The sequence below is a fragment of the Topomyia yanbarensis genome, chromosome 2 (assembly GCF_030247195.1).
Source record: "Topomyia yanbarensis strain Yona2022 chromosome 2, ASM3024719v1, whole genome shotgun sequence".
Taxonomy (NCBI): domain Eukaryota; kingdom Metazoa; phylum Arthropoda; class Insecta; order Diptera; family Culicidae; genus Topomyia; species Topomyia yanbarensis.
In genome coordinates, this window is record NC_080671.1 from 423,944,171 (window position 1) to 423,970,984 (window position 26,814).

At 37.7% G+C, this 26,814-nt stretch overlaps 1 protein-coding gene across 3 annotated transcripts in view; it reads left to right on the top strand.

Moving 5' to 3' along the window:
- The window catches only part of LOC131685281 (inositol-trisphosphate 3-kinase B), a 486,498-nt gene extending 466,088 nt beyond the window's left edge, over nt 1–20,410 (top strand). For all 3 annotated transcript variants that reach the window (XM_058968886.1, XM_058968887.1, XM_058968888.1), the window contains exons 7-8: nt 19,154–19,264; nt 19,329–20,410. In XM_058968886.1, coding sequence (XP_058824869.1) covers nt 19,154–19,264; nt 19,329–19,892 — 675 coding nt within the window. In that variant the 3' untranslated portion in view covers nt 19,893–20,410. The remainder of the gene's footprint in view (nt 1–19,153; nt 19,265–19,328) is intronic.
- Nucleotides 20,411–26,814: the final 6,404 nt, after the last annotated feature.

Sequence of the window (26,814 nt, forward strand, 5' to 3'; positions counted from 1 at the left end):
TAGTACCAGATAAATGCGAAATGTGTGTCAATAAAACGGTCATTATTATGTGTATTATAGCAACATATCTAAATATGACAAAGAAATTGGCTGCACTGCCAACCTCGCTAGCTGCATACACTCATCTGTCATCTGGCACAAGAAAGGCATGATAACCAAAAATACGAAGCCAGTTGTCTCTTTTTGTCTTAGGTTTACCCGGATCTCATTTGACTGGTGCTCACTGGGGAAATTGAAAGCTGATCTATTCATTTGAGAGGATCAAACGAAGGAGGTTGAATATGAATTGCGACTCATTTGAAAGCAGCGGTGAGTGAAGTGCCATGAACCCAGCTTCAGATTAACAACAACTGATGCGTTAAATGAATGTGAATGCTACTGCAGACGACTGATTGACTGCGTTCATTCAGTTTCGATTGAATGAAATGAAATTTTACTGCACTGGATATAATACTTAGTATGCTTTCTGTTTCTACCCGAACCAGCACGAAGCAAATCACATAAACCATTGAATGGCTGGCGTCCAAAAGGGGCAAATCCACATTTTTTTCCGAAATCGACATTTTTACATTTTTCAATAGTCTATGTAATCCACGTGGACTGTCATTTGAGAAATTTGGAAATATTTTTTAGATTTTTTGATATTAGCAGTCAAAGTTAACCATGGAGGTAACCTCAGTACTAGCTGACGTCCAAAAGGGGTGTCTTATGGAAATTCTAGTTTTCTCAAGGTTTTAAGAAAAAGTAGTCTTTCGATTCGCCATCAGTAAATGTTATGTTGCAGCTCACATATCGGTGAACTCAATATAATACTGTTTTAGTTGGATCGCGTTGTACGTTGACGTTTCGGCCCAAACAGTCGTTTCTGTCTATTTTCCATCTATTACATATGATCAGTATTCTGATCATGAATTTGGCATTATACATAGCACTTTGTAAATACTTAACACTAGTTATTATTTATTATTATTATTTATTATTTTATTATTTATTTAATTTAATTTTAATAATCAGTTTAATTGGTATCAATCCCATTCATGTATCGAATCGCAGTAGCCGACGACTGCTTTGATGAACGCGTGTAGTGCTTTGTATTAATAGTTCCGTTAAAATGGATAAAAGAAAATCATTCGATCTCTGGAAAGTGACCAAAGGTGAAAATCGAAATAAAATAAAGGCTGGGTTTGAGAAAATTATGAGATCATTTGATATGGGAGAAAATGAAAAAAAGAATTTCGCTCGGAATGCAAAAGCTGTAGCAATTAAAACATGTAAAAGGTTTGATCAATTTTGGAAAGACAGTCATCAAATTGAGACGAAAGTGCTCGATAAAACTTCGAAATATTTTGAGAAGCTGTTAACAGTTCCAAAAAAATGCACTACCTCCCAAACCAGCATTCACAGAAATTCGTCGCTTACTCAGAACAGAATGAAGGGTAATCCTTAATTCATTCGCTTTTTAAAGTAACATGCTCTACATTTTATACTGTTTATATAATGTTCAAAATTATAGGCCGTCCAAAAAACCGAGTGCATGAATTGTGCTTGAAAAGGAAAAGGAAACTTAATCTTTGGGAAAAGAAACACGATTCAGATAACTATAGCGACGACGATGCTGATGATTGTGATTATAATAATTATGATGATGTCGATTATAATAAAATAGTTATGTAGAATAGTAAAATAAATACCTGCCTGAGCCTAACGTTTTCAATATTTATGTACATATATTTGACAAGCTCAAAAAATCATTTAAAATCTCGACTTTTTGATCTAGTAAAGCAGGTGCTAAATGGCGATGACCAGGCCCTTAACCCATTCATGCCCATGTTGTTTGTGGACAACAACGTTTTTAAACAGCTATAACATTTGATTGAGGCGAGATTTGCTCATAAAACAAGTAAGGCTCATTAATGTGATTATTGCCTTTGATTTGAGTATTAACAGTTACAAGGATCAGCTCTAGAACTGAAGTTATTGCAATTAGTCTGATTGGATTCCGATGGAGCAGTGCTGCCAGGGATAGTTTACGTTGACGACGGAAAATGATTTTTTCATATATCTTCGTTATGGTGCAATATTATTGAAAACTGATAAAACTTATCAATTTAGACTGTCGTTGGCTACGTTTTCTACGTAGTTGGACTATTGTAATTATTCTAGGAGAATTGCATTGAGTAATACAAGATAAAAATTGACCAGCTTCTAGCACTGCCATGGAAGCACCTATCTTTATGAAGATAGGCTTTTCGTGTTTCTTGACCCAACCGTTTTCAAGGATAAATAGTTTTGAAACCCTACATGCACTAGAAAAAAGTTGGGAATGAAAGGGTTAAAAACAGCCGTAAGCTGATGTCATTTGATCATAATGTTGATGTCAACATTTTTCTCTGAAGGATAAAAAAGCTAAAGTTGATTTTGAGATAATTTATAGTATTTTTGATGCACTTTCGAGAAAGTACAAATTTAGCTGCTACTTTTTGCAACCTTCTGAGTTAGAGGTCATTGAAAACTATCATTTCTATTTAAAAAATGATCGTAACTCGATAACGAAAAATGATATCGATTCACATTCTTCAGCAGAAATATGCGCAATGAAAATTACTAAAATTGCTTCATAGAAAGTATTAAGATAGACTAACTACTTAAAAAGTTATAGTTAAAAAACTGACTTTTTCAGAAACACCCTAGGTTAAAGAAGAAAAATAATTATAGCATGAAAACCGATAATGCTATAACTTTGACGCATTTGAAAATGTTACTTGAAAAACATTTTTCTACAACTTTGCTGAAGTAAATACCTTGCTACACCATTTTGTTCGAAAAATATTTTTTCGAAAAGAATGTTTGAGAGGACCACCCTAGTTACATTTTACTTTAAAAGAAAGCCAATTTAATTTCCAAAAATATTCTCTCAGACAAAATTTCTCTAAAATGAACGGTTTGGGAGCTATTGATTTTTGTACCGAAAAACCGCCCTTGTGACCCATAGTGCGTACCCGAGAATGAAAATTGTGTAAAACCCTAACCCGACCCGACCCGAGAATTTTAAAATTTAAAAACCCGAACCCGACCCGAACCCGAAAATTTAAAATTTGAGAAGCCCGATCCGAATCCGACTTGCTAATACGGAGAATCAACCAAAGATCTCGAAGATTTTTAATTGTAGGCACCCGAGCTGGACCCTTGACTCATCTAAGAATAGTAGAATCACTCGAATCTGAAGTGAGCATTGAGTTATATCTGCATATGGAAAAACAAATCACTGCCGAGTAGAATCCGCATTTATATTTACTATTATTGAACGTCAAATTTGTAACGTGCTGAGAAACATGATTAATCGTTGATATCTTAACCGGAAATTAAGTTAAATGGGCGGCCAACTCATGGGGAAACAGAAAGCTTAATGGTCACAGTTTCCAACAACCTTGCCCGTCGTAATTAACCAAAATTTCTGATTTGTTATCAGAAACCATTCCTGCAAAGCAGTTTCGTATAATTTATTACATGTATTAAATTAAGCTATGACAATTGGCAATTCGTATTCGACAGTTTACATGACGTCACCCACGTTACTGGTTGGAACGGTCAAACCCGTATCGAAGGGTATCAATCATTCTCTGACGTGTTCTTGATGTCCCATAATTAGCGTTAGGACGATCTATGATTGGGTATCTAAGTTATTTTATGCTTCAGATTATACGGTATGCGCGCCAATAGAGATGCTTCGACATATCCAATGGAGTTCTCGGAACGACTCCAAACTTTTAAAAATCCGTTAATGGCTTCAACAGAACACACAAAAATTTTGCGATCATTTCGTTAAGTTCGTGGAAATTCATGTATTTTCATGAAGGAATCTGGATCATGCAGCAGCTCAGCCCGGGAACAATCTGACAGAAAGTGATTGTATCATATATGTACCACTGATTTGATAATGGTGCTATTATCCCATCACCATGTCATGAACAACGAAACCTGGCGGAAGTGAAGCTAGGTTTAGGTCTGATGGAGCAAAGATAGTCTCTAGAAAATAAATTTGGCCTAAACTATCTGCTTTAAAAAAATAATGTGCCCTTTTTAAATTTAAGCCGCCATAATGACACCAAAGTATCACCAAATTTATTAGTCCAAATCCTTATTTTTCCGTTACAGTTTATTTTAATTGCAAGAAATCTTTATCATAAACCAATTTGATTATTAAACTTCCGTGAAGGCAGGTACAACCTATTTGTTTCATTTGACCAATTTAACAGTGCTTGCTTAAAGTTTGTTTGGGGTACAAATGTACCCCACAAAACCGTTAGCTTTAGTGTTTTGTCATGTGTACATAATTCAAAAAAAAATTATATATTTTTTTAAAAGCAAAATATCGATACATAGTAAGCGAGAAACTTGCGTAAAATTGTATAAGTTCCAACTCTGCTGAATTTATCTGTTATTTGGTATAACAAAGCACTATAGCAAAGTAACTAGAAAATGCGTCTGGATCGGTATCGTAATTTTTGCGTTTGCGGATGAAAGATTCAAAACACATTCGTGAATATGATTTGTATTTACTATGCAAGACGCATCATTCGATTCGTTATCTTCTACAGACCAGGCTCTGGAATATACTTACTTTATATACACGTACAATGCACCGGTTCTACCTATTCCTTCGACACCTTCCTGTTTCATCTCTGTTACTGCATATTGCTGTATTTTTAACGTTTGTGTTGGCGTTTGGTTTTCAAAAAAGCATCGGAATAAATATACTTTTTGACTGGTTTTTGAAAAAAATTGTTCAAAACGAAATTTAATAAGCTTTACAACGTCGTATAAATGGTTAAAATCGATTAGAAAATACCGGAGTCATAGCAATATGAAGAAACAAGGGAATTTTGACGTATTTTAAAGACTTGTTCTATACAAAATGAAATATTACATACTTAAATAGTCAAAACACGAATATTTTTAAACAGGTTACTTTACGAATGATTTTAGAATAAAACTATCCAATTTAATTATAAATTTAATAAAAATTAGACATACTAGAGTGATTTTAGTTCTGGGGTACGAATGTACCCCCACAAAACCGTTTACGTAGAGAAAAAGTCGCCGCGGCCTAAGTATCGGTTTTAAAGGACCTGTCAAAATTTATATTCCATTATAGAATGTTGAACCGATATTTTCCGATAAATTTCTGTTGACTTGGTTTATTACTAATTATCATGAAAAATAAAACACAAAGAGATTTTAGATGTGAAACACGTATTGTTGAATGATCTTTCATGAATGTTCGTTTAAAAAATTAAATAATTCAGGCAGTTTGCGAATCTGAAGAGACGGAATTTTGTGCAAGAATGAAAAATACAATATTTGAGCACCAGAAAATACGACGAAGTCTAGCGATTCAGAGGTGCTAACATTTGGTACGGTTATATGTGTCATTCATTCGTATTACGAAGTATAATTCACTACTACAAAAAAGACTGCGTTTTGTGTATAGACGCAAATAGTGTCATGAAATGGATGGGTTGTTTTGTTCAAAATCCGAACCGGAACCCGACCCCGATAATTTCTAATTTGAAAAACCCGAACCCGACCCGAGCCCGAAAGTCCAAAATTTCATAAACCCGTACCCGACCCGAACCCGAGAATTTCAAATTTGAAAACCCGGAACCCGACCCGAACCCGAGAAGCTTAAATTTACAGAACCCGAACCCGTCCCGAAACCCGTCGGGTTCGGGTCGGGTCCGGGTTTCGGGTCCAAAAACCCGAACCCGACCATCTCTAATGCTTACATTACATTCGCATTAAATCACGTTCGTTTATGCAAATGGAATTATGATACATCGATGTTTTCAAATGTGTGTAGTGCGAGATACATGCGTTGCACATCTAATTTTTTTTTAAATGGTTCAAAATTTCGAGTGGGTAATTACCCACTCGGTTATTTTCGAGTGGATAGTACTACCCATACTACCCACGCTTTCCGCCGGCACTGGATGTATTTTTTTTACAATGGAGAATACAATTTACGTACTTACCCAGTACACGTGCTATTAGTAGATGCCAAGCTACCACACGGGGTGTACCGGGGTGTGTCGGGCTCTCATGGTGACTAGGTAATACCGACTAAACTCCATTGGGCACCGCCATCGTTCCCCCCATGTACTCACTCACTCTCGCTCACGCGTTCATACGTCCTGTATGAGGCTTACTTGGGTGCTCTCTCTGTCACACCTTGATTCACTCTCTATCACTCCACATGAGGCTGACTTTTGTGCTCACCTCTAACATACCGTGTGAGATTGACTTGGATGCTCACCCTTTCGCTCCTCTGCAACGCCACGAGGCATCGATAGCCAAGTCCCAACATACTACGCTACGACCCTCCCATCTTGGCATGAGGCAGTCCACACAAACGCCTATATACTCGCTATTTTGCCTTGCTTCGGGGTGGCTGGGTTTACCTCTTACGCGGTTGCCAGTCGCTGCGCTAAACCTGCCTCAGTATGAACAGACCATTTACTCACTTTTTTGCGCTCGGCTCTTTTCGCTCCAACTAACCAATCACTAGTTAGTCGTGCCCGTCGTCTGTTGCTCAGTGCGCCAAATTCCCTGTAGCCTACAGGCAATCTGGGTGGTTGCAATCGAGACTGCGTTCCACTTCTCCACCGCTTGACACATCCGCTGAATAAGGGTATCAGGGGTTGTGTCCCAACCACAGACGTCAAGCATTGCTCTTCTTTCGACGTCGAACCGATGACATACGAACAGTATGTGTTCGGCAGTTTCGTCTACACCTGGGCAGTCAGGGCAGGCGGGGACCTCCGCGTGCCCGAACCTGTGGAGGTACTGTCGGAAGCAGACATGGCCTGACAGTAATTGTGTCAGGTGGAAGTGAAGTTCCCCATGGGGTCTGCCCACCCAGCTCGATATGTTAGGTATCAGCCGGTGGGTCCACCTACCTTTCGAAGAGTTGTCCCACTCACGCTGCCATCTGGCGACCGAGGTCATCCTGGTGCGCTCGCGGGCTCCTCTATTTCCACGTAGCTCGAAACACTCCTCATCTTCCCGAATGACCAGCTCGACTGGCATCATGCTCGCTATCACGCAGGATGCATCATGTGATACCGTGCGGTAGGTAGATATCACTCTGAGGCACATCACGCGGTAGGTCAGTGCTCCTGACCACGACGGGCCGCCGTACCTGAGGATAGATACGGCAACGCCTGCCAGTAGTCTACGTCTACTGGCGCACACCTTTGAGCTGTTGGATATCATCCTCGATAGTGCCGCAACAGCAGTCGACGCTCTCTTGCATGTATAGTCGACGTGGCTGCCGAAGGTCTTATCGACACGACTGGCAAATTGCTTGAAAGGATCATCCTCAACAGGCTAACCCCGTACGCAGAAGGTACGGACGGCCTGTCAAGCACCAGTATGGCTTTCGGAAGGGTAAGTCCACAGTTGACGCTATCAACTCAGTGATAAAGACTGCCGAGATAGCGATCCAACGAAAAAGGCGAGGCATTCGATACTGTGCGTTAGTGACACTTGACGTGAAGAACGCATTCAACAGCGCAAGCTGGGATGCCATCGCGCTCTCGTTACACCGGCTTAGCCTACCGGTGGGTCTGTACCGGATCCTGGAAAGTTACTTCCAGAACCGCGTACTGCTATACGAGACCGATGCCGGTCAGAAAAGGGTTCCGATTACCGCCGGAGTCCCGCAGGGCTCGATTCCAGGCCCGGTGCTATGGAACCTCATGTATGACGGGTTTCTGAGACTGAAGTTCCCTCCTGGGGCTTTGCCGACGACGTAACCTTGGAAGTCTACGGGGAGTCAATCCCTGAGGTAGAACTAACTGCAGAACACGCGATCAACACGGTGGAGGAATGGATGAGCGCGAGAGGCCTGGAGCTCGCTCATCATAAGACGGAGGTAGTTATCGTCAACAACCGCAAGTCGGCACAACATGCAGTTATCCATGTGGGAGAAGTCGTGATCACCTCACAGCGGAGTCTGAAGTCTCTCGGAGTCGTTATAGACGACAAGCTGACCTTCGGCAGCCACGTCGACTATATATGCAAGAGAGCGTCGACTGCTGTTGCGGCACTATCGAGGATGATGTCCAACAGCTCAAAGGTGTGCGCCAGTAGACGTAGGTTACTGGCCGGCGTTGCCGTATCTATCCTCAGGTACGGCGGCCCGTCGTGGTCAGGAGCACTGACCTACCGCGTGATGTGCCTCAGAGTGACATCTACCTACCGCACGGTATCACATGATGCATCCTGCGTGATAGCGAGCATGATGCCAGTCGAGCTGGTCATTCGGGAAGATGAGGAGTGTTTCGAGCTACGTGGAAATAGAGGAGCCCGCGAGCGCACCAGGATGACCTCGGTCGCCAGATGGCAGCGTGAGTGGGACAACTCTTCGAAAGGTAGGTGGACCCACCGGCTGATACCTAACATATCGAGCTGGGTGGGCAGACCCCATGGGGAACTTCACTTCCACCTGACACAATTACTGTCAGGCCATGTCTGCTTCCGACAGTACCTCCACAGGTTCGGGCACGCGGAGGTCCCCGCCTGCCCTGACTGCCCAGGTGTAGACGAAACTGCCGAACACATACTGTTCGTATGTCATCGGTTCGACGTCGAAAGAAGAGCAATGCTTGACGTCTGTGGTTGGGACACAACCCCTGATACCCTTATTCAGCGGATGTGTCAAGCGGTGGAGAAGTGGAACGCAGTCTCGATTGCATCCACCCAGATTGCCTGTAGGCTACAGGGAATTTGGCGCACTGAGCAACAGACGACGGGCACGACTAACTAGTGATTGGTTAGTTGGAGCGAAAAGAGCCGAGCGCAAAAAAGTGAGTAAATGGTCTGTTCATACTGAGGCAGGTTTAGCGCAGCGACTGGCAACCGCGTAAGAGGTAAACCCAGCCACCCCGAAGCAAGGCAAAATAGCGAGTATATAGGCGTTTGTGTGGACTGCCTCATGCCAAGATAGGAGGGTCGTAGCGTAGTATGTTGGGACTTGGCTATCGATGCCTCGTGGCGTTGCAGAGGAGCGAAAGGGTGAGCATCCAAGTCAGTCTCACACGGTATGTTAGAGGTGAGCACAAAAGTCAGCCTCATGTGGAGTGATAGAGAGTGAATCAAGGTGTGACAGAGAGAGCACCCAAGTAAGCCTCATACAGGACGTATGAACGCGTGAGCGAGAGTGAATGAGTACATCAAGTACAGCCATCCCCCCAGAAGTAATACCGAGAGGTAGTTCCTGGGGGGAACGATGGCGGAACCCAATGGAGTTTAGTCGGTATTAATGGCAGCGTCACCATTCGAGCCCGACTCGCCCCCAATACACCCCGTGTGGTAGCTTGGACACCTACTAATAGCACGTGTACTAGGCTAGTACGTAAACGTCTTCTCCATTGTAAAAAAAACACGTTTTTCAAACTCAAAGAAGTGGGTCGAATGGTATAAAAGTATCGGTCAACAATTTCAAGCAATTTGTAAGCCATTTTAATTATTTTTGAATCATTTATACATATATTGGTTACCGATTTATATGGAAATTTCGCATGTAGCCGCATACTTCAACCTGTAACACAGGAACCAGAACTCCGATTCAAAGAAAATTTAATAGCATTCAATAGTAATATTCTAATTTTCTTTTGAGACTGATTTTGTGAAAATCAAGTCAGACATTTCTGAGAATCAGATGTAAATTCAACTCAGGAACACAACCACTTTCCCGAAGCTTGGTCAACGTGGATTTGATTGGGCATCAGTGAGCTGAAGCTTTAAATCCAAACATTTTCGAACACATTCTATGAAGTTATGCATCTTTTTGATTTATATGGGAATTTCATTCGTGACCCAACTCTTCAAGCTGTAACTCCGGAAGCGGAAGTCGGAATGAAACAAAATTCAATAGCAGCCTATGGGAACGTTGTACCTTTCATTGGAAACTAAGTTTGAAAAAATCGGTTCAGCCATTCCTGAGTAACCGATGTGCTTATTTTGTGGTCGCATACATACATACACACGCACACACACGCACATATATTTGCCTTACTCGACGAACTGAGTCGAATGGTACAAGAGACTCACCCCTCCGGGCCTCGGTTAAAAAGTCGGTTTTCAGAGTGATTGCATAGCCTTTCTATAGGAGAAAGGCAAAAAGTGACACCACTGCTAAATCGCCCGGACGCGGCTGTTTTCGTTTTGATTTTTTTTTTATTTTTTAGTGAAATAGGCAGCAGTTGATTTAAAATAGGAATTACCTATTCACCCGAACTTTTATTCTGTTGAATTAAGTGTTGGTTTGTGAATAAAGACGAAACTAGTGAGATTCTACCAAAATATTGTATTGCAACATCTATTGATTTGGATATTGAACCTGAATGATTCGAACCATTAAAAAGTACACCCGTTCTTTCCGATTCGCATCTGCAGCGCCACCCGAATGTGACGCTTTGGTTGATCGATGGTAAAGGAGATAGTCGCCGAATCAATTATTTGATTAAGAGCCGGACATTGGTGAGCTCGTTTTATATTATTTTTCGACGCATACAGCAACTTATTTTACTTAAGCTAAACGCGTGCCAGATTCAATTTTTTTTATTCTAGTCGTGTAAATAAATTGCACGTATCCAAATGTTACGTGAATGCATTCGTGCGAAGCCCTTTATACATGAAGATGATCTCAGAATTTACGTGTAAGATGAAACATTCTTGAAACGGGTCCTTGGATGTATAATAGACTTATTATTACCTTTCATCTCCAACCTCGTTAGAATCAAGACCCGAGTTTATATAAACTACGATAAGTTTTATGTGCGTCTGCACGATCTATCTAATACGGAGCGATGGAATTAGTCCGGAGAAATGTTTTCCCAGGTATTTCCTGCGGCGCTCGTGTCGTGGGAATACGAGTGACGAAGCTCTACTACTTCTTACTTCAACGTTCAATGCGAAATAGTAGGTGTTACCAAATCTCAAGTCACTCAGTTCCCGTATATGACACACTACGGAAAGCCATGTACAGAAACATCTAACGAAACAACATCAAATCTAGCACACCACCTTCATCAACATAAACTAAATCACAAACAATCGTAGTTGCAGCTCAGACATCAACGAATGCCGGAACAACAAATCTGCGATTACTACCATACTACCAACGAGAAAATAAATGACAAAAAATACGGATATACGATCGTGACTCATTGGTCAAACGAACAATCCAAGCTGGTTAATCGTGAAATGTTATACCGTCGCTGTTGTGCTATCTTATGACAAACGCCATTTTGGGGTAAACTGAGTTAGATATGCCACATTACTTGTCTAAAAAATCTCTACAAAGTGGCGTTTACAGAATTTTGACATTCTGCTTGGTTACTGAGATATAGCGAGAAACGTGCTGAGAAATTTCTAATTTTTTGCTTCAAATGACTGTGTCTGGGGGTTGGCTTAAATTATCTTTATGTATGAGATGTTTTTATATGTAAAACTATCTGATAAACACAATGGCATAATCATTTTCGAAACAAAAATACACGAACTGTGAGAAAAAAGCAATTTAAGTTTTAAATTGGAAATATAGCATATTTGGCAACACTGTAACCAAAATAACTATTTTTTCTAGATTCCCTGACTCATTTCCTTCAAAATGCATCTCACCGATTGTTTATAGACCAAATGAAGCCAAAGATATGAATAAAAGTTAATAATTGATGATTTTTTTCTATGGAAAATTTTCCATGCACGATTATGACACGCCATACAAATTTTGTCATCAATACACACCTATGACACGTGTGAAACCGACTTTTGTTTACATTTTTAAAGAAAACTCGCAATGTAGTTAACCGATTCTCGTAATATTTGAGAGATTAATGCAGCATAGATAGAAGCATCATTTGTCTTCTTTGAATTATTTATACCATTTATAAGTTTCAAGATACTCAATCTCAAACTTTAAAAATCGTTTTTCTCGAAATGTGCAAAATGGCGCTTGTCATAAGATAGCACAACAGCGACGATACAACATCAATAGTAAGGACAGCATGGACTAAAATGATAAATCGAGCAAAAGCAAACTAATGGCCCCAAGCAACAGCAGACAATGCACTAACAAAAAGATCTTTACACGAAATAACAAACCCCGTACCCAAAGTCCGAAGGACATATAATTAAAATCGATTTAATTATCTTTGATTTCACATCGTAAATATTGAAAGATCCACGGCTCAGTTAAGCTAACATAATGAATCGGTTCAAACAAACAAAATAAAAAATAAGACGTTTTAAAAAATCAAGTGAATAAAATGGAAAAGAAAAAAAAAAGCGAGGAACCAAGTTCAAATTTTTGTGAAAACAAAACGTAAATAAAGAGAAAATTGAAAAAAAAATATTAAGATAACTACACAACCGAAAAAAGGAAACACGAAGAAAAAGTAATTTAATAAGCAAAAGCGTCCTGAGCAGGGTGGCGATTTCTGGAAAAAACCTGGAAAATCAGGGAATTTCAGAGAATTCTACTTGAAAAACCTGGAATTTTCAGGGAATTTGTAATCAAATCAGGGAAAAATTTCGACCTGGTGTTAATATTTTTTTATAAATGCGACTGGAAAGTATTGGCTCACTTACTCCCCTCAACACATTTTATACTAGGGAGAATAACAATATTTGATCCATCTCATAATTACAACTTCTCACAACAATGGTTGTATGGGTCATTCCCCGTCAGATTTACAACCAAAATTTGAATTTCTTCTATATTTTTTTCTTGCATTCTTTAGCTAAAAATAATTGACACGTATTTTTTGTTTTGGCTCAATATGATACTTTTTTCAAGTTATTAGATTTTTAACTTTTGAAGTTTATAAAATGGAACATTTTTCAATCACTGATAAGTATTTGATGCATGGAAAAAAAATTATTTACAAAAAGTAATATATTGCATGAGCTTACCGAAAAAAAAACATAAAAAATATTTTTTGTTATATAACTTATGAAATCTGCAATTATTATAAACAAATTGATTTTTTTAAAGTTGGGCCGATTTTAAATATTAAGAATCATGTTTAATTCTTTTTTGTGAAAAAATCTGGAGTGGATATCAGAATACTATGCGAGATATTACAGTATAAACTGAAAACAAGCCAATTTTACACTAAACGACCGGTGACAGACCTGTTATAATAGTATTATCTCGTGAAGTACTTGGAGATCCATTCCGAAATTTCTACCGAATCTTCGCAATATAATTATAAATGATTTCAAAAAATAATAACAAAATGTTTTTGGCTCAACTTAAAAAAAATTTGCTTCTAGTATTTACAGAATACATAAGTTACATAGCAAAAACAAATATGCATTGCAAAAACAATTTCGGTGAGCTTATGCGAAAAGGCAACTTTTATTATTTAATATTTTTATACAAATTGAATATTTTTTGAGTAGAAGATTCTTTGATTCCAGCGGATACTGAGTAGGTGTAATTGCCTACGGGTCCCCTACCCCCCTTTTGGCCTTTCATACAGTGGTATGCTGAATGCAGAATTGTGACGAAATTTGAGTGTACTGTTAAGTGGAGCCGCATGCAGAGCAAGACTCGAGCTAGGATGGTGGCTACCAACATACATACCTACAAATTGAATAGTTTCTGAGTTATCAGTGATTGAAAAATGTTCAATTCAATGAAATTCAAAACTTTACAAACTCATAAATTGAAAAAAGAATCGTATTCATTTAAAACAAAACTTAGTGCGAACAATTTTCAGCTAAAGATCGCAAAAAAAAATTTGGTTGTAAATCTGACGTGGACTGACTCATATATAATATTTAATACGGATACCAAATTGATTTATCGACGGCCTTGTTGTGATTCTTCTGACTCTGTAAGGTAAATACATATAAGTACGCTTGGTGTGCACAGGCCGTTTACTTTGACATGGCTCAATGCATTAGCTTGGCCGAACCGTGGGTATTTTTTTATGTTTACAAATTGTAGACGAAAAAGATGGGTCAATAATGTTAGAGATACAGACTGGTAGAGTAATTATGCCTATTAAATCGAACATATTGTTGATAATCAAGTTGTATTTCCAAAATAATAAAGCAATAAATTCTTTAAAAAAATTGCCGATTCTTGAAATAAGTCTTCATGACCGTATAACAGTATATCGCATTGTAGCTGATTTCTTGTTTTGCGGAAGCTTATTTTTTGCTTATATGACCAATTTTGGGGTTTGTAATCAACTAATTCTCAACGGTGTAAACTTGTTTTATTCAAGTTCATTCAAGTACTAGCCATCGAGTTACTTCTAAGCGCAACCCAAGTAACCATATGCATTAAGCCATTGCATTATATTGGCTATACATTTGCACTAATGTTGCATTGAAATTCCATTGCAGCATTAACAACGCAATAAAGCTCTTTATTAGAATCAATAATGCATAACTGCACAGCCGACATACAGCATTATAGCTTTACAAGTGCATTTAATGCCATTATAGAGCATATAAAAAGCTGATATAATGCTATTGTAATGCTGTGGGTTTATTTGTTATGCAACTCTTCTTGAAGATTATATTCGGCATATTTCATTTCAATCGAACATATGCAATATAGTCCAGGAAGCAAACGCAGCGCACTTACCGTGAAGGACGAGGCAAGGTACCTCAGTTCGAGACTTACTAAAGGTAATTTTCGTAAACATTCATATCATGTGAGAACGAAAACCCATTAAGGATATTCATTACAAATGCATTAGAACAGAGTCAATTACGGTTTTGAACAGAATATTTTATTTTAAAATTTTTCCTTTTTGCTCATCATACCGAAAGGAAACATAAGAAATGGTTTTAAAACCATGGCGGACAATGACAACCAACTGAAGCTTTTTAATAGCATTAGTAGTTCCAATATAAGGCTTTCAAATTTGACATTTGTACGCTTTTGTTATATAATAACATTAGTACTGCAGAAACGAGCTGTCAATCTCCGCACAGTAATTGCACTATATTTCGCTTTTTCTGGCATAATATCGGCATTAAATAAGTATTTAGGGCTTCACGGCTTTTTAGGACAGCTATATATGTGGATCTAAAGCAGATATTAGGCTACGTTATAATGCTTATTGGTTACTTGGGAACTCAATTCCACTCGCGTTAAGTGCTAGTCCATAGCGGCATTAGGTAACGCACAGCTTTCATACTGTTTTTTGTCTGCAGCTGAAGTCATTTGTCTGCTCCGCTCACTGACAGACAGAATTATTAAGCAACTAAATAAAGTTGTGAAGACCGCTCCGGGGTCAAATTATCAGATAGTCCCTTGACGATTGTTAACAATCTCTGTGGCAAACCCAAGAATTTTGACATCCATATTGCTAGGATTCTTTGAAATTTACAAATAGTATTTCAAAGCTGGGACACACCTCCAGGACCGGTTGTCCGGAAACAAGATCTCATACGATTCCTTATAGCAGGTTTAAAAAAGTAGATGACTTCCTTATTCCAAACCATCTATAAATATTTGAATAAGTTTAAAATTATAATAGTAATGACCATTACCCTGTCAGTCTGCTATGCGGTAGAAACGACCAAAACGTTCCCCTCAGGCCCATTTACTACATCTTCAATTTTATCTCACTAAAATTTATGCCTAGTGATGTACTATGATGTTACCAAAGTCAGGTTCTAGTTATGGAAAGCAAATTGTAATTTTAAATGAAATCTGGAATGGTACTCGCGTACTATGTCGTTACCTAACGGTTAAACACTCAACTCCGCTTAAAAATTCAACGTTTTCGATATGGGTTTCCGTATATAACAGAACTGTATGAAGATGACTTTCGCAAGCTCCAGTTTCAATATCACCTTCCTCTAACAGACGGGCGAATACGACAATATTTAAAATCAACAAATAGTGTATTTAACCGAAGTTTGCCTCCCTTTTGCTGCGAAGCTTCACTCATCTCACAACGTGCTGCTATTTCCAGATTTCATTAAAAATCGCTTTATTCATTTATTTGTTTGTATTTATTATATTGCAAGATGGAATTTCCAACTGACCTTTTCACTGCCGTTCAACGCATAATTGTATTATGTATAGAGGGAATCTCATAGAACATGGGACAAATACGATCTCAACGGCAGTTTAGAAGGTACTTAATTTCTGAAATGACGAATTGGTGGGAAATGGCAGGCAAATGAGAGACTAAAAAACTGTTTGTCTCAAATCACAAGTAAACTTATCAAAAACCGGTTTCTATAATTTGTTTTTGTGATTATTCGACATTTTCTTGAATTTTGCCCCTATTTTAAAGTTGTGAAAAAGTGCTGGATGGTTTTGTATCAACAACGCAATCATTATTAAATGCTCCGGAAGTCGCGCAAATGACCCTCTGAACGAGCAGCCGCTGGTGCGCTCATACGATTTCGCTAGATTATCAGAACAGCGTGCACTAGCATGACTTCCGGAAGGTTAAAAAGAAGAATCCAAATCTAACCAGAACATAAAAAGCGGATTATTACTGCACAGAAGTGATTAAACCGTTTCTGTAAACAATCTTCTTAGTATATATTCTGCGATACCTTCCTGTTGGTATGAAGTTTTTACTGGTTCACCCACTGTTGCAGAAGACCTGCTTAACCAATTATTTCTTGAGAAACTTAGACTTCTCTATCGTTCAAAATTACTTTAATACTTCATTTCGTTACATGCCATGAAGCTTGGTTGAAGTCTTCTACGTCCAAGTTTTGTAATCCATTGCCACACAGGAAACATTGGTAGAATATCCACGTTACAATTTTCGAAGAAGTGTTTAGCCCTCATATTCTGCCTATCACTATAATTCGAAATAATCAATACCTTCAATGACTTGGTTCCTTGATGATGCTTCGAATTATGCACGACGTTTTTATTTTATTATTATTTTATTAGTGTACGAACAGAATGTTTGTCTCACTATCGAATCCATTTGGTCTTTTTGCATTTCATTTATATTTAGCTGATGGCAATCGAGTATTAGACGTTTTGGAAACAGTGTGAACAGAGCTTGCCGATTAGCCAAGCTTTTTAGAACTATTCCAATGAGATATCTTTTGATTTCCGTTTGGACCGCACATATTATTTCTAATACGCATTTCTTTCTACCCATTTTTGAAAGCGCATTTAACATGTCAACGAATTATGTATTCTTTAGATAAAAAAGACATACGTCCATATTTGTGAAAAAATATTTCATTTTTGGTTGAATACATCAAGTGATCTATGTGTTTTTAGGTTTCCATATTTTGTCGCGAACAAACTTTACATTGAAAATTGACGTAAGAATGGGTTACGACCACCTTCAAGGGTATTTGGAATATGATAGAGTATGTTAAAACGGTGCCGCGCATATGGCCCACTGAATGAGCAGCCGCAGTTGCCCAAAGACAATTTGCTAGCTTTTCAAAGCAGCGTGCACTCAGTGCACCAGCGCGACTGCCAGAAAGTTAACGGAAGATCCCAGACTCATCATCATTTCCACACAGACTAAAATACATAATACTATGAGGAAATTCATCCCTAAAATGTCAATCCGCTAATTTTTCCAGAACACTAGCTCCTCCGTTTATACACGGTCCCATACACTTATTTGCTTGTCGGTCATCCCTCGGGCCTGGTAACAATTTTTCACTAGCGGTCTATCCTCAGCTTACTTGTGCATATGCCAGAGGCGGCCTTATCGCAAGTACGACCACAGCCCCAACCAAAACTATATTTAAAATAACCGTTATATTACGCGAAGCATTGTTTTCGAGTGTTTTGTCTGTTGGTCTGTGATTCCCATAAGCATCACGATGAGTATGCAATGATTTAGAGGATGAAACTTGTTTAGATTTGGAAATATTTAAATTACATGGCAGTTAAAAGTCCAAAAGTGGTTTAATTGAAATGGAAGATACAAAAGGTTTAAAACTAACTAAAAATGCAAAAATGGTGTAAGCTCAAACGATAGACATTGAAAAATGTGAATTTAATTTGATTTGTTTGAGCACTCTGGAATTTTTTTAAAAAGGTCTGGAAAAACCTGGAAAATCAGGGAATTTCATTTTCAGAAATGAGTCGACACCCTGCTGGAGCTAGACCTTTATTATAAGACTTAGCACCCGATTCTTAGACTGAAATACAATTTCAGGGCTAGTCCTACTATCCTACGAACAGCCAAAAACGCTCCCTGAATGGGGTTCGAACATACGCCATGTGACTAATGAGACTAGCGGCTAAAACTCCGAAACCATCAGACTCAAATGAAAGATGTGGATTAACGGCACAACACACAAAAAGTAGAAAAAATAATGCATCTGAAAGATCATAAAACTCAAAAAAGATAGAGTTCAGTTCGTCAAAATGCTAAATTTAGAAAAGCGGAAAATTATTGCCATATTTGTACCCTACAGTGCTACACTTATAGCATTTTTGATTGACCCCGAAACTGAGTCGGGTTCTAATCCCAACCGCTGTCAGTTCATATATGTTGACAGCAGTTGGGGTTAGAACCTGACTCAGTTTCACTTCAAATGATAACGACATCATTCAAGCTTGGGTGTAATAATTCTATCTCTTACTTTACACTTCACTGATATTGGCTATGTATAAATGAAAAAGCTATAAGAAAGAAACCAGAAACATTTAAAATTGAAACATATAGATCAGCTGTCAGAAAAGAAAAAAGAAAACACAAAAACATGCAAAAAAGGAAAAATAGTAAGACTGAAAAAAGTGGAAAAAATAAAGAGAAGTAGTAACGAAAAACGAATAAATTTGAAAAAAAAAATGAAATCATAAAATCAGAATAAAACGAAATAATGAAGAAAAGTAATATCTAGAATAATGAAAAAAATAGAAAATACAGATATAATGGAAACTAATCATTAAAAAACGAACATCTTTATAAAAAGGCTAGATGAATTCTACATTACAATTTTTAATAAATCATCTTTGTTGGCATCTAGCCAACATACAGATTTATATATTTTAGCAATATAATCTTTCCAATTCTAAACTAATTAATCTATAGATCCAACACAATGCTTCATATTATTTCAAAAATTTTCGTAAAATTTTGAACAAATTTTTCTTTTATCTGTTCCGCAGGGCATTAAAAAGAGTGACGGCACCAGTTCGAAGGACTTCAAAACAACGAAATCCCGGGACCAGATCACCGAGGCATTCAAAGAATTCACCGAAGGTTTCCCACACGCTCTGGTAAGATCCTCGAACGACCCGCTACCACATGCGAAACTTAGTTAAATCCTCTTCTCCTTTCCAGCCCAAATACATCCAACGATTGAAGGCGGTCCGTGCAACGCTCAGCTATTCGGACTTCTTCCGGCAGCACGAGGTGATCGGCAGTTCGTTGCTGTTCGTGCACGATCGACACAACGCCAGCGTGTGGTTGATCGATTTCGCCAAAACGGTTGCCCTACCGGACAGTGTGGCCATCAGCCACGACAGCACCTGGAAGGTTGGCAACCACGAGGATGGCTATCTGATCGGGATCAACAATTTGATCGAAATATTCGACGAAGTGCTCGAGGCTCGACAGGCGGCATTGAACGAACGGATACCGAGGTTGTCACTGCCGGATTTGGATGATTTTGGTAACAACAACTACAACATCCGGCGTCGTAGCAGCAGTCGTGACGAAAAGACAGTCTGCGGTCGAGACGATGAAACAGTGCAGCTACCGTTGAGCGTTGATCTGAATTCGTTAGCTTTGAGTACGACACCGCAGACAGACAGTCAAGGGGAAAGCTCCGGCAGTACTGTCAACTGTATGAATAATAACAACTGCGACTGCAAAAGTGATGACGTTCCGGGTTCCAATAGTTAGTCGCAACTGTGCTCAGCTGGTCGAGCGTGGTTGAAGTGAGTGATTGTAAAGCTCATATCAAGAGTCTGACGTAGAACTGAAACTAAGCTGTCGATTTTTGGAGCAAGCGAAAAACTGGTAATTTCGCCGGGTATCTAGAGTGAGCGTCTAAGACTAGTATTTCTATCGCGTTCCGGACTAATCTTCCTGGCATTGAAATATTCGGCGAGGAGTTAGTTGAATGCTTAAACATAAACATACGTGCGTACAATTAATTGTATTGTATTACGGTATACGATAGCCAGCTGTAGGTTAAGAGTGTACACATTAGCTGTAGGGCAGTTTAGTGTTTTTCCATCGATAGCATGAGATTTTTCGTTCCATAATTGTTTACTCGATTCTGATAGACAAATACGTATACATACAGCTAAACATATTTATCATATACACTGCAACTTTATTCCATTTGGCTATTCAAGAAGATGAGTGCGTTGAAATTATATTTGTTGTAGAAAATAATAATCATGAAATTATATGTATTTTGTGAATATAACTTTTGGCTGCCCTGTGCATGCTGAATCACAGAAACGATCATTGAAAAGAAACTCCATGTTTTGTTGTAGGGGAGACCGAGGAGACTTGATCCCCTTTTTTATTTTTCAGTCCAACTACGTGGAATGATAAAAAACTATGTATTTTTTTGTAGTTTTATATTGTTTCTAGGGATGACTAATAATCATAAAAAAATTACATGGAAATATTATACTGGACATGAGCTATGAGCATTTCTGGAAAACAACAAAAAGATGGGTAGGTAATGTCAGAGACATAACCGAAGTGAAGTAGAATACACATAAGCTGTTAATTCGAATGCTGCAATTTTTGCTACCTTCTGCATTGAAATCAGCTATTTCGATATTTGTTATGATGTATTATGTCCCGTTGTTGTGCATTTTACCCCTGCACAGGGTGTATTTTATCCCATCTACCTCTACATACGCTTGCATTACATTCACATAAATCACTTGCGAAATGTCTCTAGATGGTTGAGTAAATCCTAGTTACACTAGAATATTAATTTAAAAATTGATTGAAATTAGAATACTATTAGTGAAGGAATCACTCGTAGACGAATACAGTTATTCTAGTTAAATTTTGCTAAATACTATTACTCTTTTAAAAGTCTGTAGATTTCCAACTACGTCTGTAGGAGGCTATCAAAAGTCTGTAGAATTCCTGTTCCTTATTCCTGAAATGTCTGTAAATCTGGTATCGCTGGTGCCAGGACATTACTTTTAATGGAGCATTTCACTAGTTGAACTGCGAAATAAGTAAAATCATTTAGCTGAACATAAAATAAACCGATCTTAATGTGGATGTACAAATCCCGTCATACATGCAGCAGTTATACAATTAAACTGTGTTTATAACAGCATATACATAGATGATATGTAAAAAGTTATCCCAGTTTGCCCCAAATGAACGGCAGAAACATTTTGTATCAGTATCCAATAAGCCAACATCATCTCCTTCACACAACAACCAATGCTATTAAAATCGTCATCGTCAATCATACTACCGCTTACCAAAAGAAAATTAAATAAATGATGAATTTATCTGAGCCCGCCACGCATAATTCCATATCAACTTTTGAATAGGGCTAATAAGATTTGTAAACAAACTTTTGTTTTGCTGATTTCTCTTATTTTGTTATAATTTCAACACAGAAAACGTTTGAAATTGATTCTACCAAGGGCAAATATTTTGATTCAAGTGTATTTTTCATGAAATTCAACTCGGCAGCGGAGTAATGAGCGAAAGAAGTTTGTTTACAAAAATCTCATTAGCCCTTTTGAAGAATTAATATTGAATTTAAAGAGCAAGAGAGCGCAGTCTTTCGCACTCAACCACCCCTTCACACGCGCACACTTGCAATCCGCGTATTGAACTCCGAAAAAAGAGCGTTCTGCCTTTTCTGCGATGTGCGCTGATCATTGTATGATCATTGCATTGGATGGAACGATGCCTGGAGGCAGTCATTGAATATATTCCAACCGAAGAGTTTGAGCTGACACAAAACGTAGCAGCTACTACGAGGTCGGAAAGCAAACTGACAAATTTTCTCTTATGTGCCGTTTTTATACCTGGCGAAGTTCATTTCATAAAAAAGGGGCAGTCCTAGCAACGCTCGCTGCTTGGTTGAATTGTACGGACCAATCAGCGCAGATAATTACCACCTTAACAAATTACATTATTTTCGTTATCTATAATAGACGTACATTTTACGGGTTCAAATACAATATACGTGCACATATTACCGATCGGATAGTGCAAAAATATAGCGATTTCGATCAGTACAACGGAAGTTATTCGCATTTGAAAACTGGGAAAATATCTCAGCAGAAATTTTTGAAAGGGACCCCCATATTGAAACGTTGGAAGTATTCTACTTCAAAAAATGGAAAATTCTTAGATTAGTGGAGACTCGATTCCTAATTTGGGGACACTTGATTCCTTTATGAAAACGTGTTTAAAAGAGCATGTAGGGTAATAAGCCTATTTTTGCCCTGTTTCTACTATCATCCTACCTATCTGAAGCCTTTGGTTAGAACAGCGTCTGCCATCTTTGCTCAACGCATTGACTCAAATGGTATTGCGATAATGGAGGTACTCGATTAGAGATTTTGCTGCGCTCAAACAGAAGATTTTCACCATTCTCAAGACAATTTTGTTATTATAGGGTAAAGAGCCTATTTTCACCATACTAAGCATGGTGCCTCACTAATTCATTAATTTCTCGGCCCACAATCAATGGAATGCGTAAAAATTGAAATCAACAGCTTTGCTTCGTTGTTAAGAACCAATATAATAACACAAATGCGCTGAAAACAGTGAAATTCTCGTGTTTGAGCGCAACGAAAACTCGAATCGAGTGCCCCTATTGTTGCGCTACCATTTGACTGAATGCGTTAAACAAAGATGGCAGACACTGCTCTAACCAACGGCTTCAAATGGGTAGGGTGATAATAGAAACATGGTGAAAATGGGCTCAACACCCTATTGGCTATTAATAAGAGGTGAATGACCGTTAAAACCTCTATAATCGAACTAAAAAAATGGACCTTAATAACAAATCAAAGAAGCTGAAATAATAAAATTATTATTGTAATAATGTGGTACCCTTCTTAATAGGGCAAAAACGGGTACATTACCCAATTCAATTTTATAAATGGATTGTAGTATTGATTAAATTGTTATGATTAGATTTTGTTATTTTTGTTACTACATATTACGCATCTCTCACCTGATTTTTTACGAATTCCTCAAATCTCCGTTCAATTATTTGAAAGCTGTCTTTATTATGGTTGAGGAACGTCAAATGTGGGATGAATGGTTGCTACGTATTGTGTAGTAAACAATTACAGTTATGTTTCTTTACGATGAAGCGTTCATTTTTGACATTTTTTTATGACAACAATGACTTCAATTGTTCTGGTGTGAATTTGGTCATTTTCAGTGGTGTGTATGAAGTATGGCGAAGGGGATCAAATCTCCACGAATTTGAAGGGATCAAGTGAACCCATAGCATCTATTTCAGCAAACTTTAGTAAAAATATAGTTGAACAAAAGAATCAGCTCAATCATAACGTATTCATATAATTGACATTCTCCTGTAATTCCGTATGCAAAAGTAGAGTATATAGTGGGTGATTTTATCAATTTTATAAAAGTTTGAAAATTTAGAAAATAAATCTTCTTCAGTTCTTCTGAGATTTTTTTTTAAATCGGTAAAAATTCGGTTACACAAAAGTCCAATTTCTTTTTTCTGTGTTAATGAAATTTAGGTTTAGATAAAACTACGCAACTTTATAGTATATTCGATTAATGTATTCTGATCCGTCTTTGAGTTACAATGATGGGATCAAGTCTCACCGGGGATCAAGTCTCCTCAGTCTCCCCTACTTCGCCGATAAATTTTTGAAGATTTTTTTTCCAATTAGATTATTAGAATGGTTTGTTGCGAATACTACTGTGGGTCGGAGAATACGATTTCAGTTGGTAGTGGTATGAGAATTATCCACATGGACTCTTCATAATATTTCTTCCAATTGAATTCTGAAATTTATTCCAATATATAACACATTCATTTCTGTAAAACGAGAACGTTGTTGTCAATTATTATGATGGATATAAATAACGGAAGTCGTGCAAAATATACTTCGATCATAATAATGCTCCCAGTAACACTTATGGCGATTTCGCTTGAACCTGAAACTGAGTCAGGTTCAAACCCCAACCGCTGTCAGTTCGTACATTTTGACAGCAGTTGGGGTTAGGAACTGACTCAGTTTCGCCTCAAACAAAAACCACATTAATTTAATCTACTGTAAGCTGTCGCCGATTTTGGGTTAAAAAACGAATTCTGCACAGAATTCAAGTGACATCAACCTCAAAGTTCTTGTGGAATCTTACTCAGGAATCAGATGGTATGCTGCTCAGGTTTCTAATACTATCCTTAGCAGTATTCCGATGACGATCATCTCATTCTGCTGAAGATTCCAAAGCGCTAAGGATTTTTTTGCGAAAAGTTTATAATGAAATCATGTCAAATATTTTAATCGGTAACTTGCTCCGAATTCTGTTAGGCATTTTGACAATCTAGTGCAATTCATGACCCGCTGTACAAAACCTCCTGCTTGGTGAATTAGATGGATGAAATTCTATCTATCTATCTAGCCGATGTGCTTCGTTAAATTTCGTTCTACAGATTATGTCAACCGAAGTCCCACAATGACGACAGCTAGGACCATTTGGTTTTTGTTTCATTCATAAACGACCTTTGCATTCGTATCAAATCTGTAAAACTTTTCAACGCTGAAAATTTAAATATTTATTCGTTCTACTGCTTCTGGACTGCCCTTCCAGATGACATAGTTAATATTGAGCAATGGTACCTGTAGATTGACTGGAGGTAAACCCGAATAGAAATCTACAATAGCGTTTCCCCTGCAAACAATTATGAAACAATAGATATTATGGTTATTACAGTTTTGACATTGTTCGACGCAAAGTTCTCGCAGTAGATTTACAATAAAACTTCCTGTGGCAACTAATTTTACTGTCGAGCGAAAAAATGATAAAGTAAATTCACATTGAACTTTTTTTTCGATTATAGAGGTTTTAACCTTAAGGTCATTCGCCTCTTCGGGTTAGAAAAATCTCTTATGAAAAATTTCTAACCCTATGTGCGGGGTCGGGACTCGAACCCAGGTGCGCTGCGTACAAGACGATCGATTTACAAACTACGCTACGCCCACCCCCAACACATTGAATGTTATTTCTGAGCAAAAATGTATGGAATGTCGATTTTTTAAATGTTAAGAGACCCCGCTTTTTTACTGTAACAGTTGATTTTACATTAAAATTTACTGTAGAAACGTTGAAATTTATTGTTTTTGTATTGTAGCGAAACATTAGACTTTATTGTAAATTATTGTAAAATTACGGTACTGTCACAGTAAAAACTATGGTTTTGTTACTGTACATTTCTATTCGGGAATGTTGATAAATGTAAAACGATAAGTTTGAGGTGATCGATAACTCTAAGCCATTGTGAATACTTGCTTCAAGGTTGCGTCATCGAGAGGACCCCATTCGTGACATTGCATAGTGTTTTTTGCCAAAGTCGTGCGATTTAATGATGACGCCTAAATCTTCAAATTTTGGTCAATGATGTCTTCGGAGGAATTTGTGGGCATTACAAGCTCTTTCATGTGGTGTTAGTATTTTAATTATTAATTCCCTTAAAAGTGAGATATTTTTACCAACTTTCTTGCAAGTGCATGTATTAAAACTATGTCCCCAGCAAAGTTGTAGAGTAAGCTTTTGCCTACAACTTTGCTGAAGACACAAAGACTTTATTTTTAATATTTTGACTTCATTAATATAACTTTTTAAATATCTTTTGACAAGTTCGGTATGTTCCGTAAAAACATTTGAATTATCAAAATGAACAACTTTCTATATCACAACAATGGCTGATCTGGTGTATTTTCAAAGTAAGTTGGTATTTTTTGACAATAAAGTGTTTCGAATGGTTGTTAACGCGGCAACGACTGAGTTTACGGCAATAGTGTTTTCCGTCAACTCTTCAAAAATAGTAAGATTTGACATTTGCTGCTATGATTTTCGTAATGAATCCTCCTATAAGTGAGATTTTTCATTCCTACGGGTTTCATATGTTCTACGAAGTTATTATTAAATAATTTATTTTGATTATTTACACATAATTTTTCTTATCTCGAGTACTTTCGGAGGTATCGGACATTTTTTGAAAAACAAGTTTTTTTTTTCAAATCATCTATAACTCTACTGGAGACAACGAGATACAAGAAAACTCTATTGGACAAATCCAAAAATGTTGGTTAACCTGACTGAAAACCACATGTTTAGCTAATGCTTGTTTCATTGCTAATGCCAAAAGTTATGAAAAACGTTTTTTTTTATTTCGATTATAGTTTTAACCTTTCTAAACCGAAGAGGCGAACCACCTCTTCGGGTTAGAAAAATCTCTTATGAAAAATTTCTAACCCTATGTGCGGGGTCGGGACTCGAACCCAGGTGCGCTGTGTACAAGGCAATCGATTTACAAACTACGCTACGCCCACCCCCTAAAAATGAGATAATTCTTACCTTACATTGGTGTTATTGAATCTCTGTTATTATAAAAATGCCATTTGGATGATAAATCTTCTTTTTCACTGATTAGTTATATCAATAACAACATAATAATTGGATAGAACTACTTAAAAATATTTATATAAAGTGTTTGATTACGTCTGATTTACTTGTTATTTGACGCTAATCTACTTGTCGTTTTTGAACCCCTTTGGGCAAAAGGGGTAAAACGAGATCTTGAATTTAAAAAGTAGAGTTGATTGCT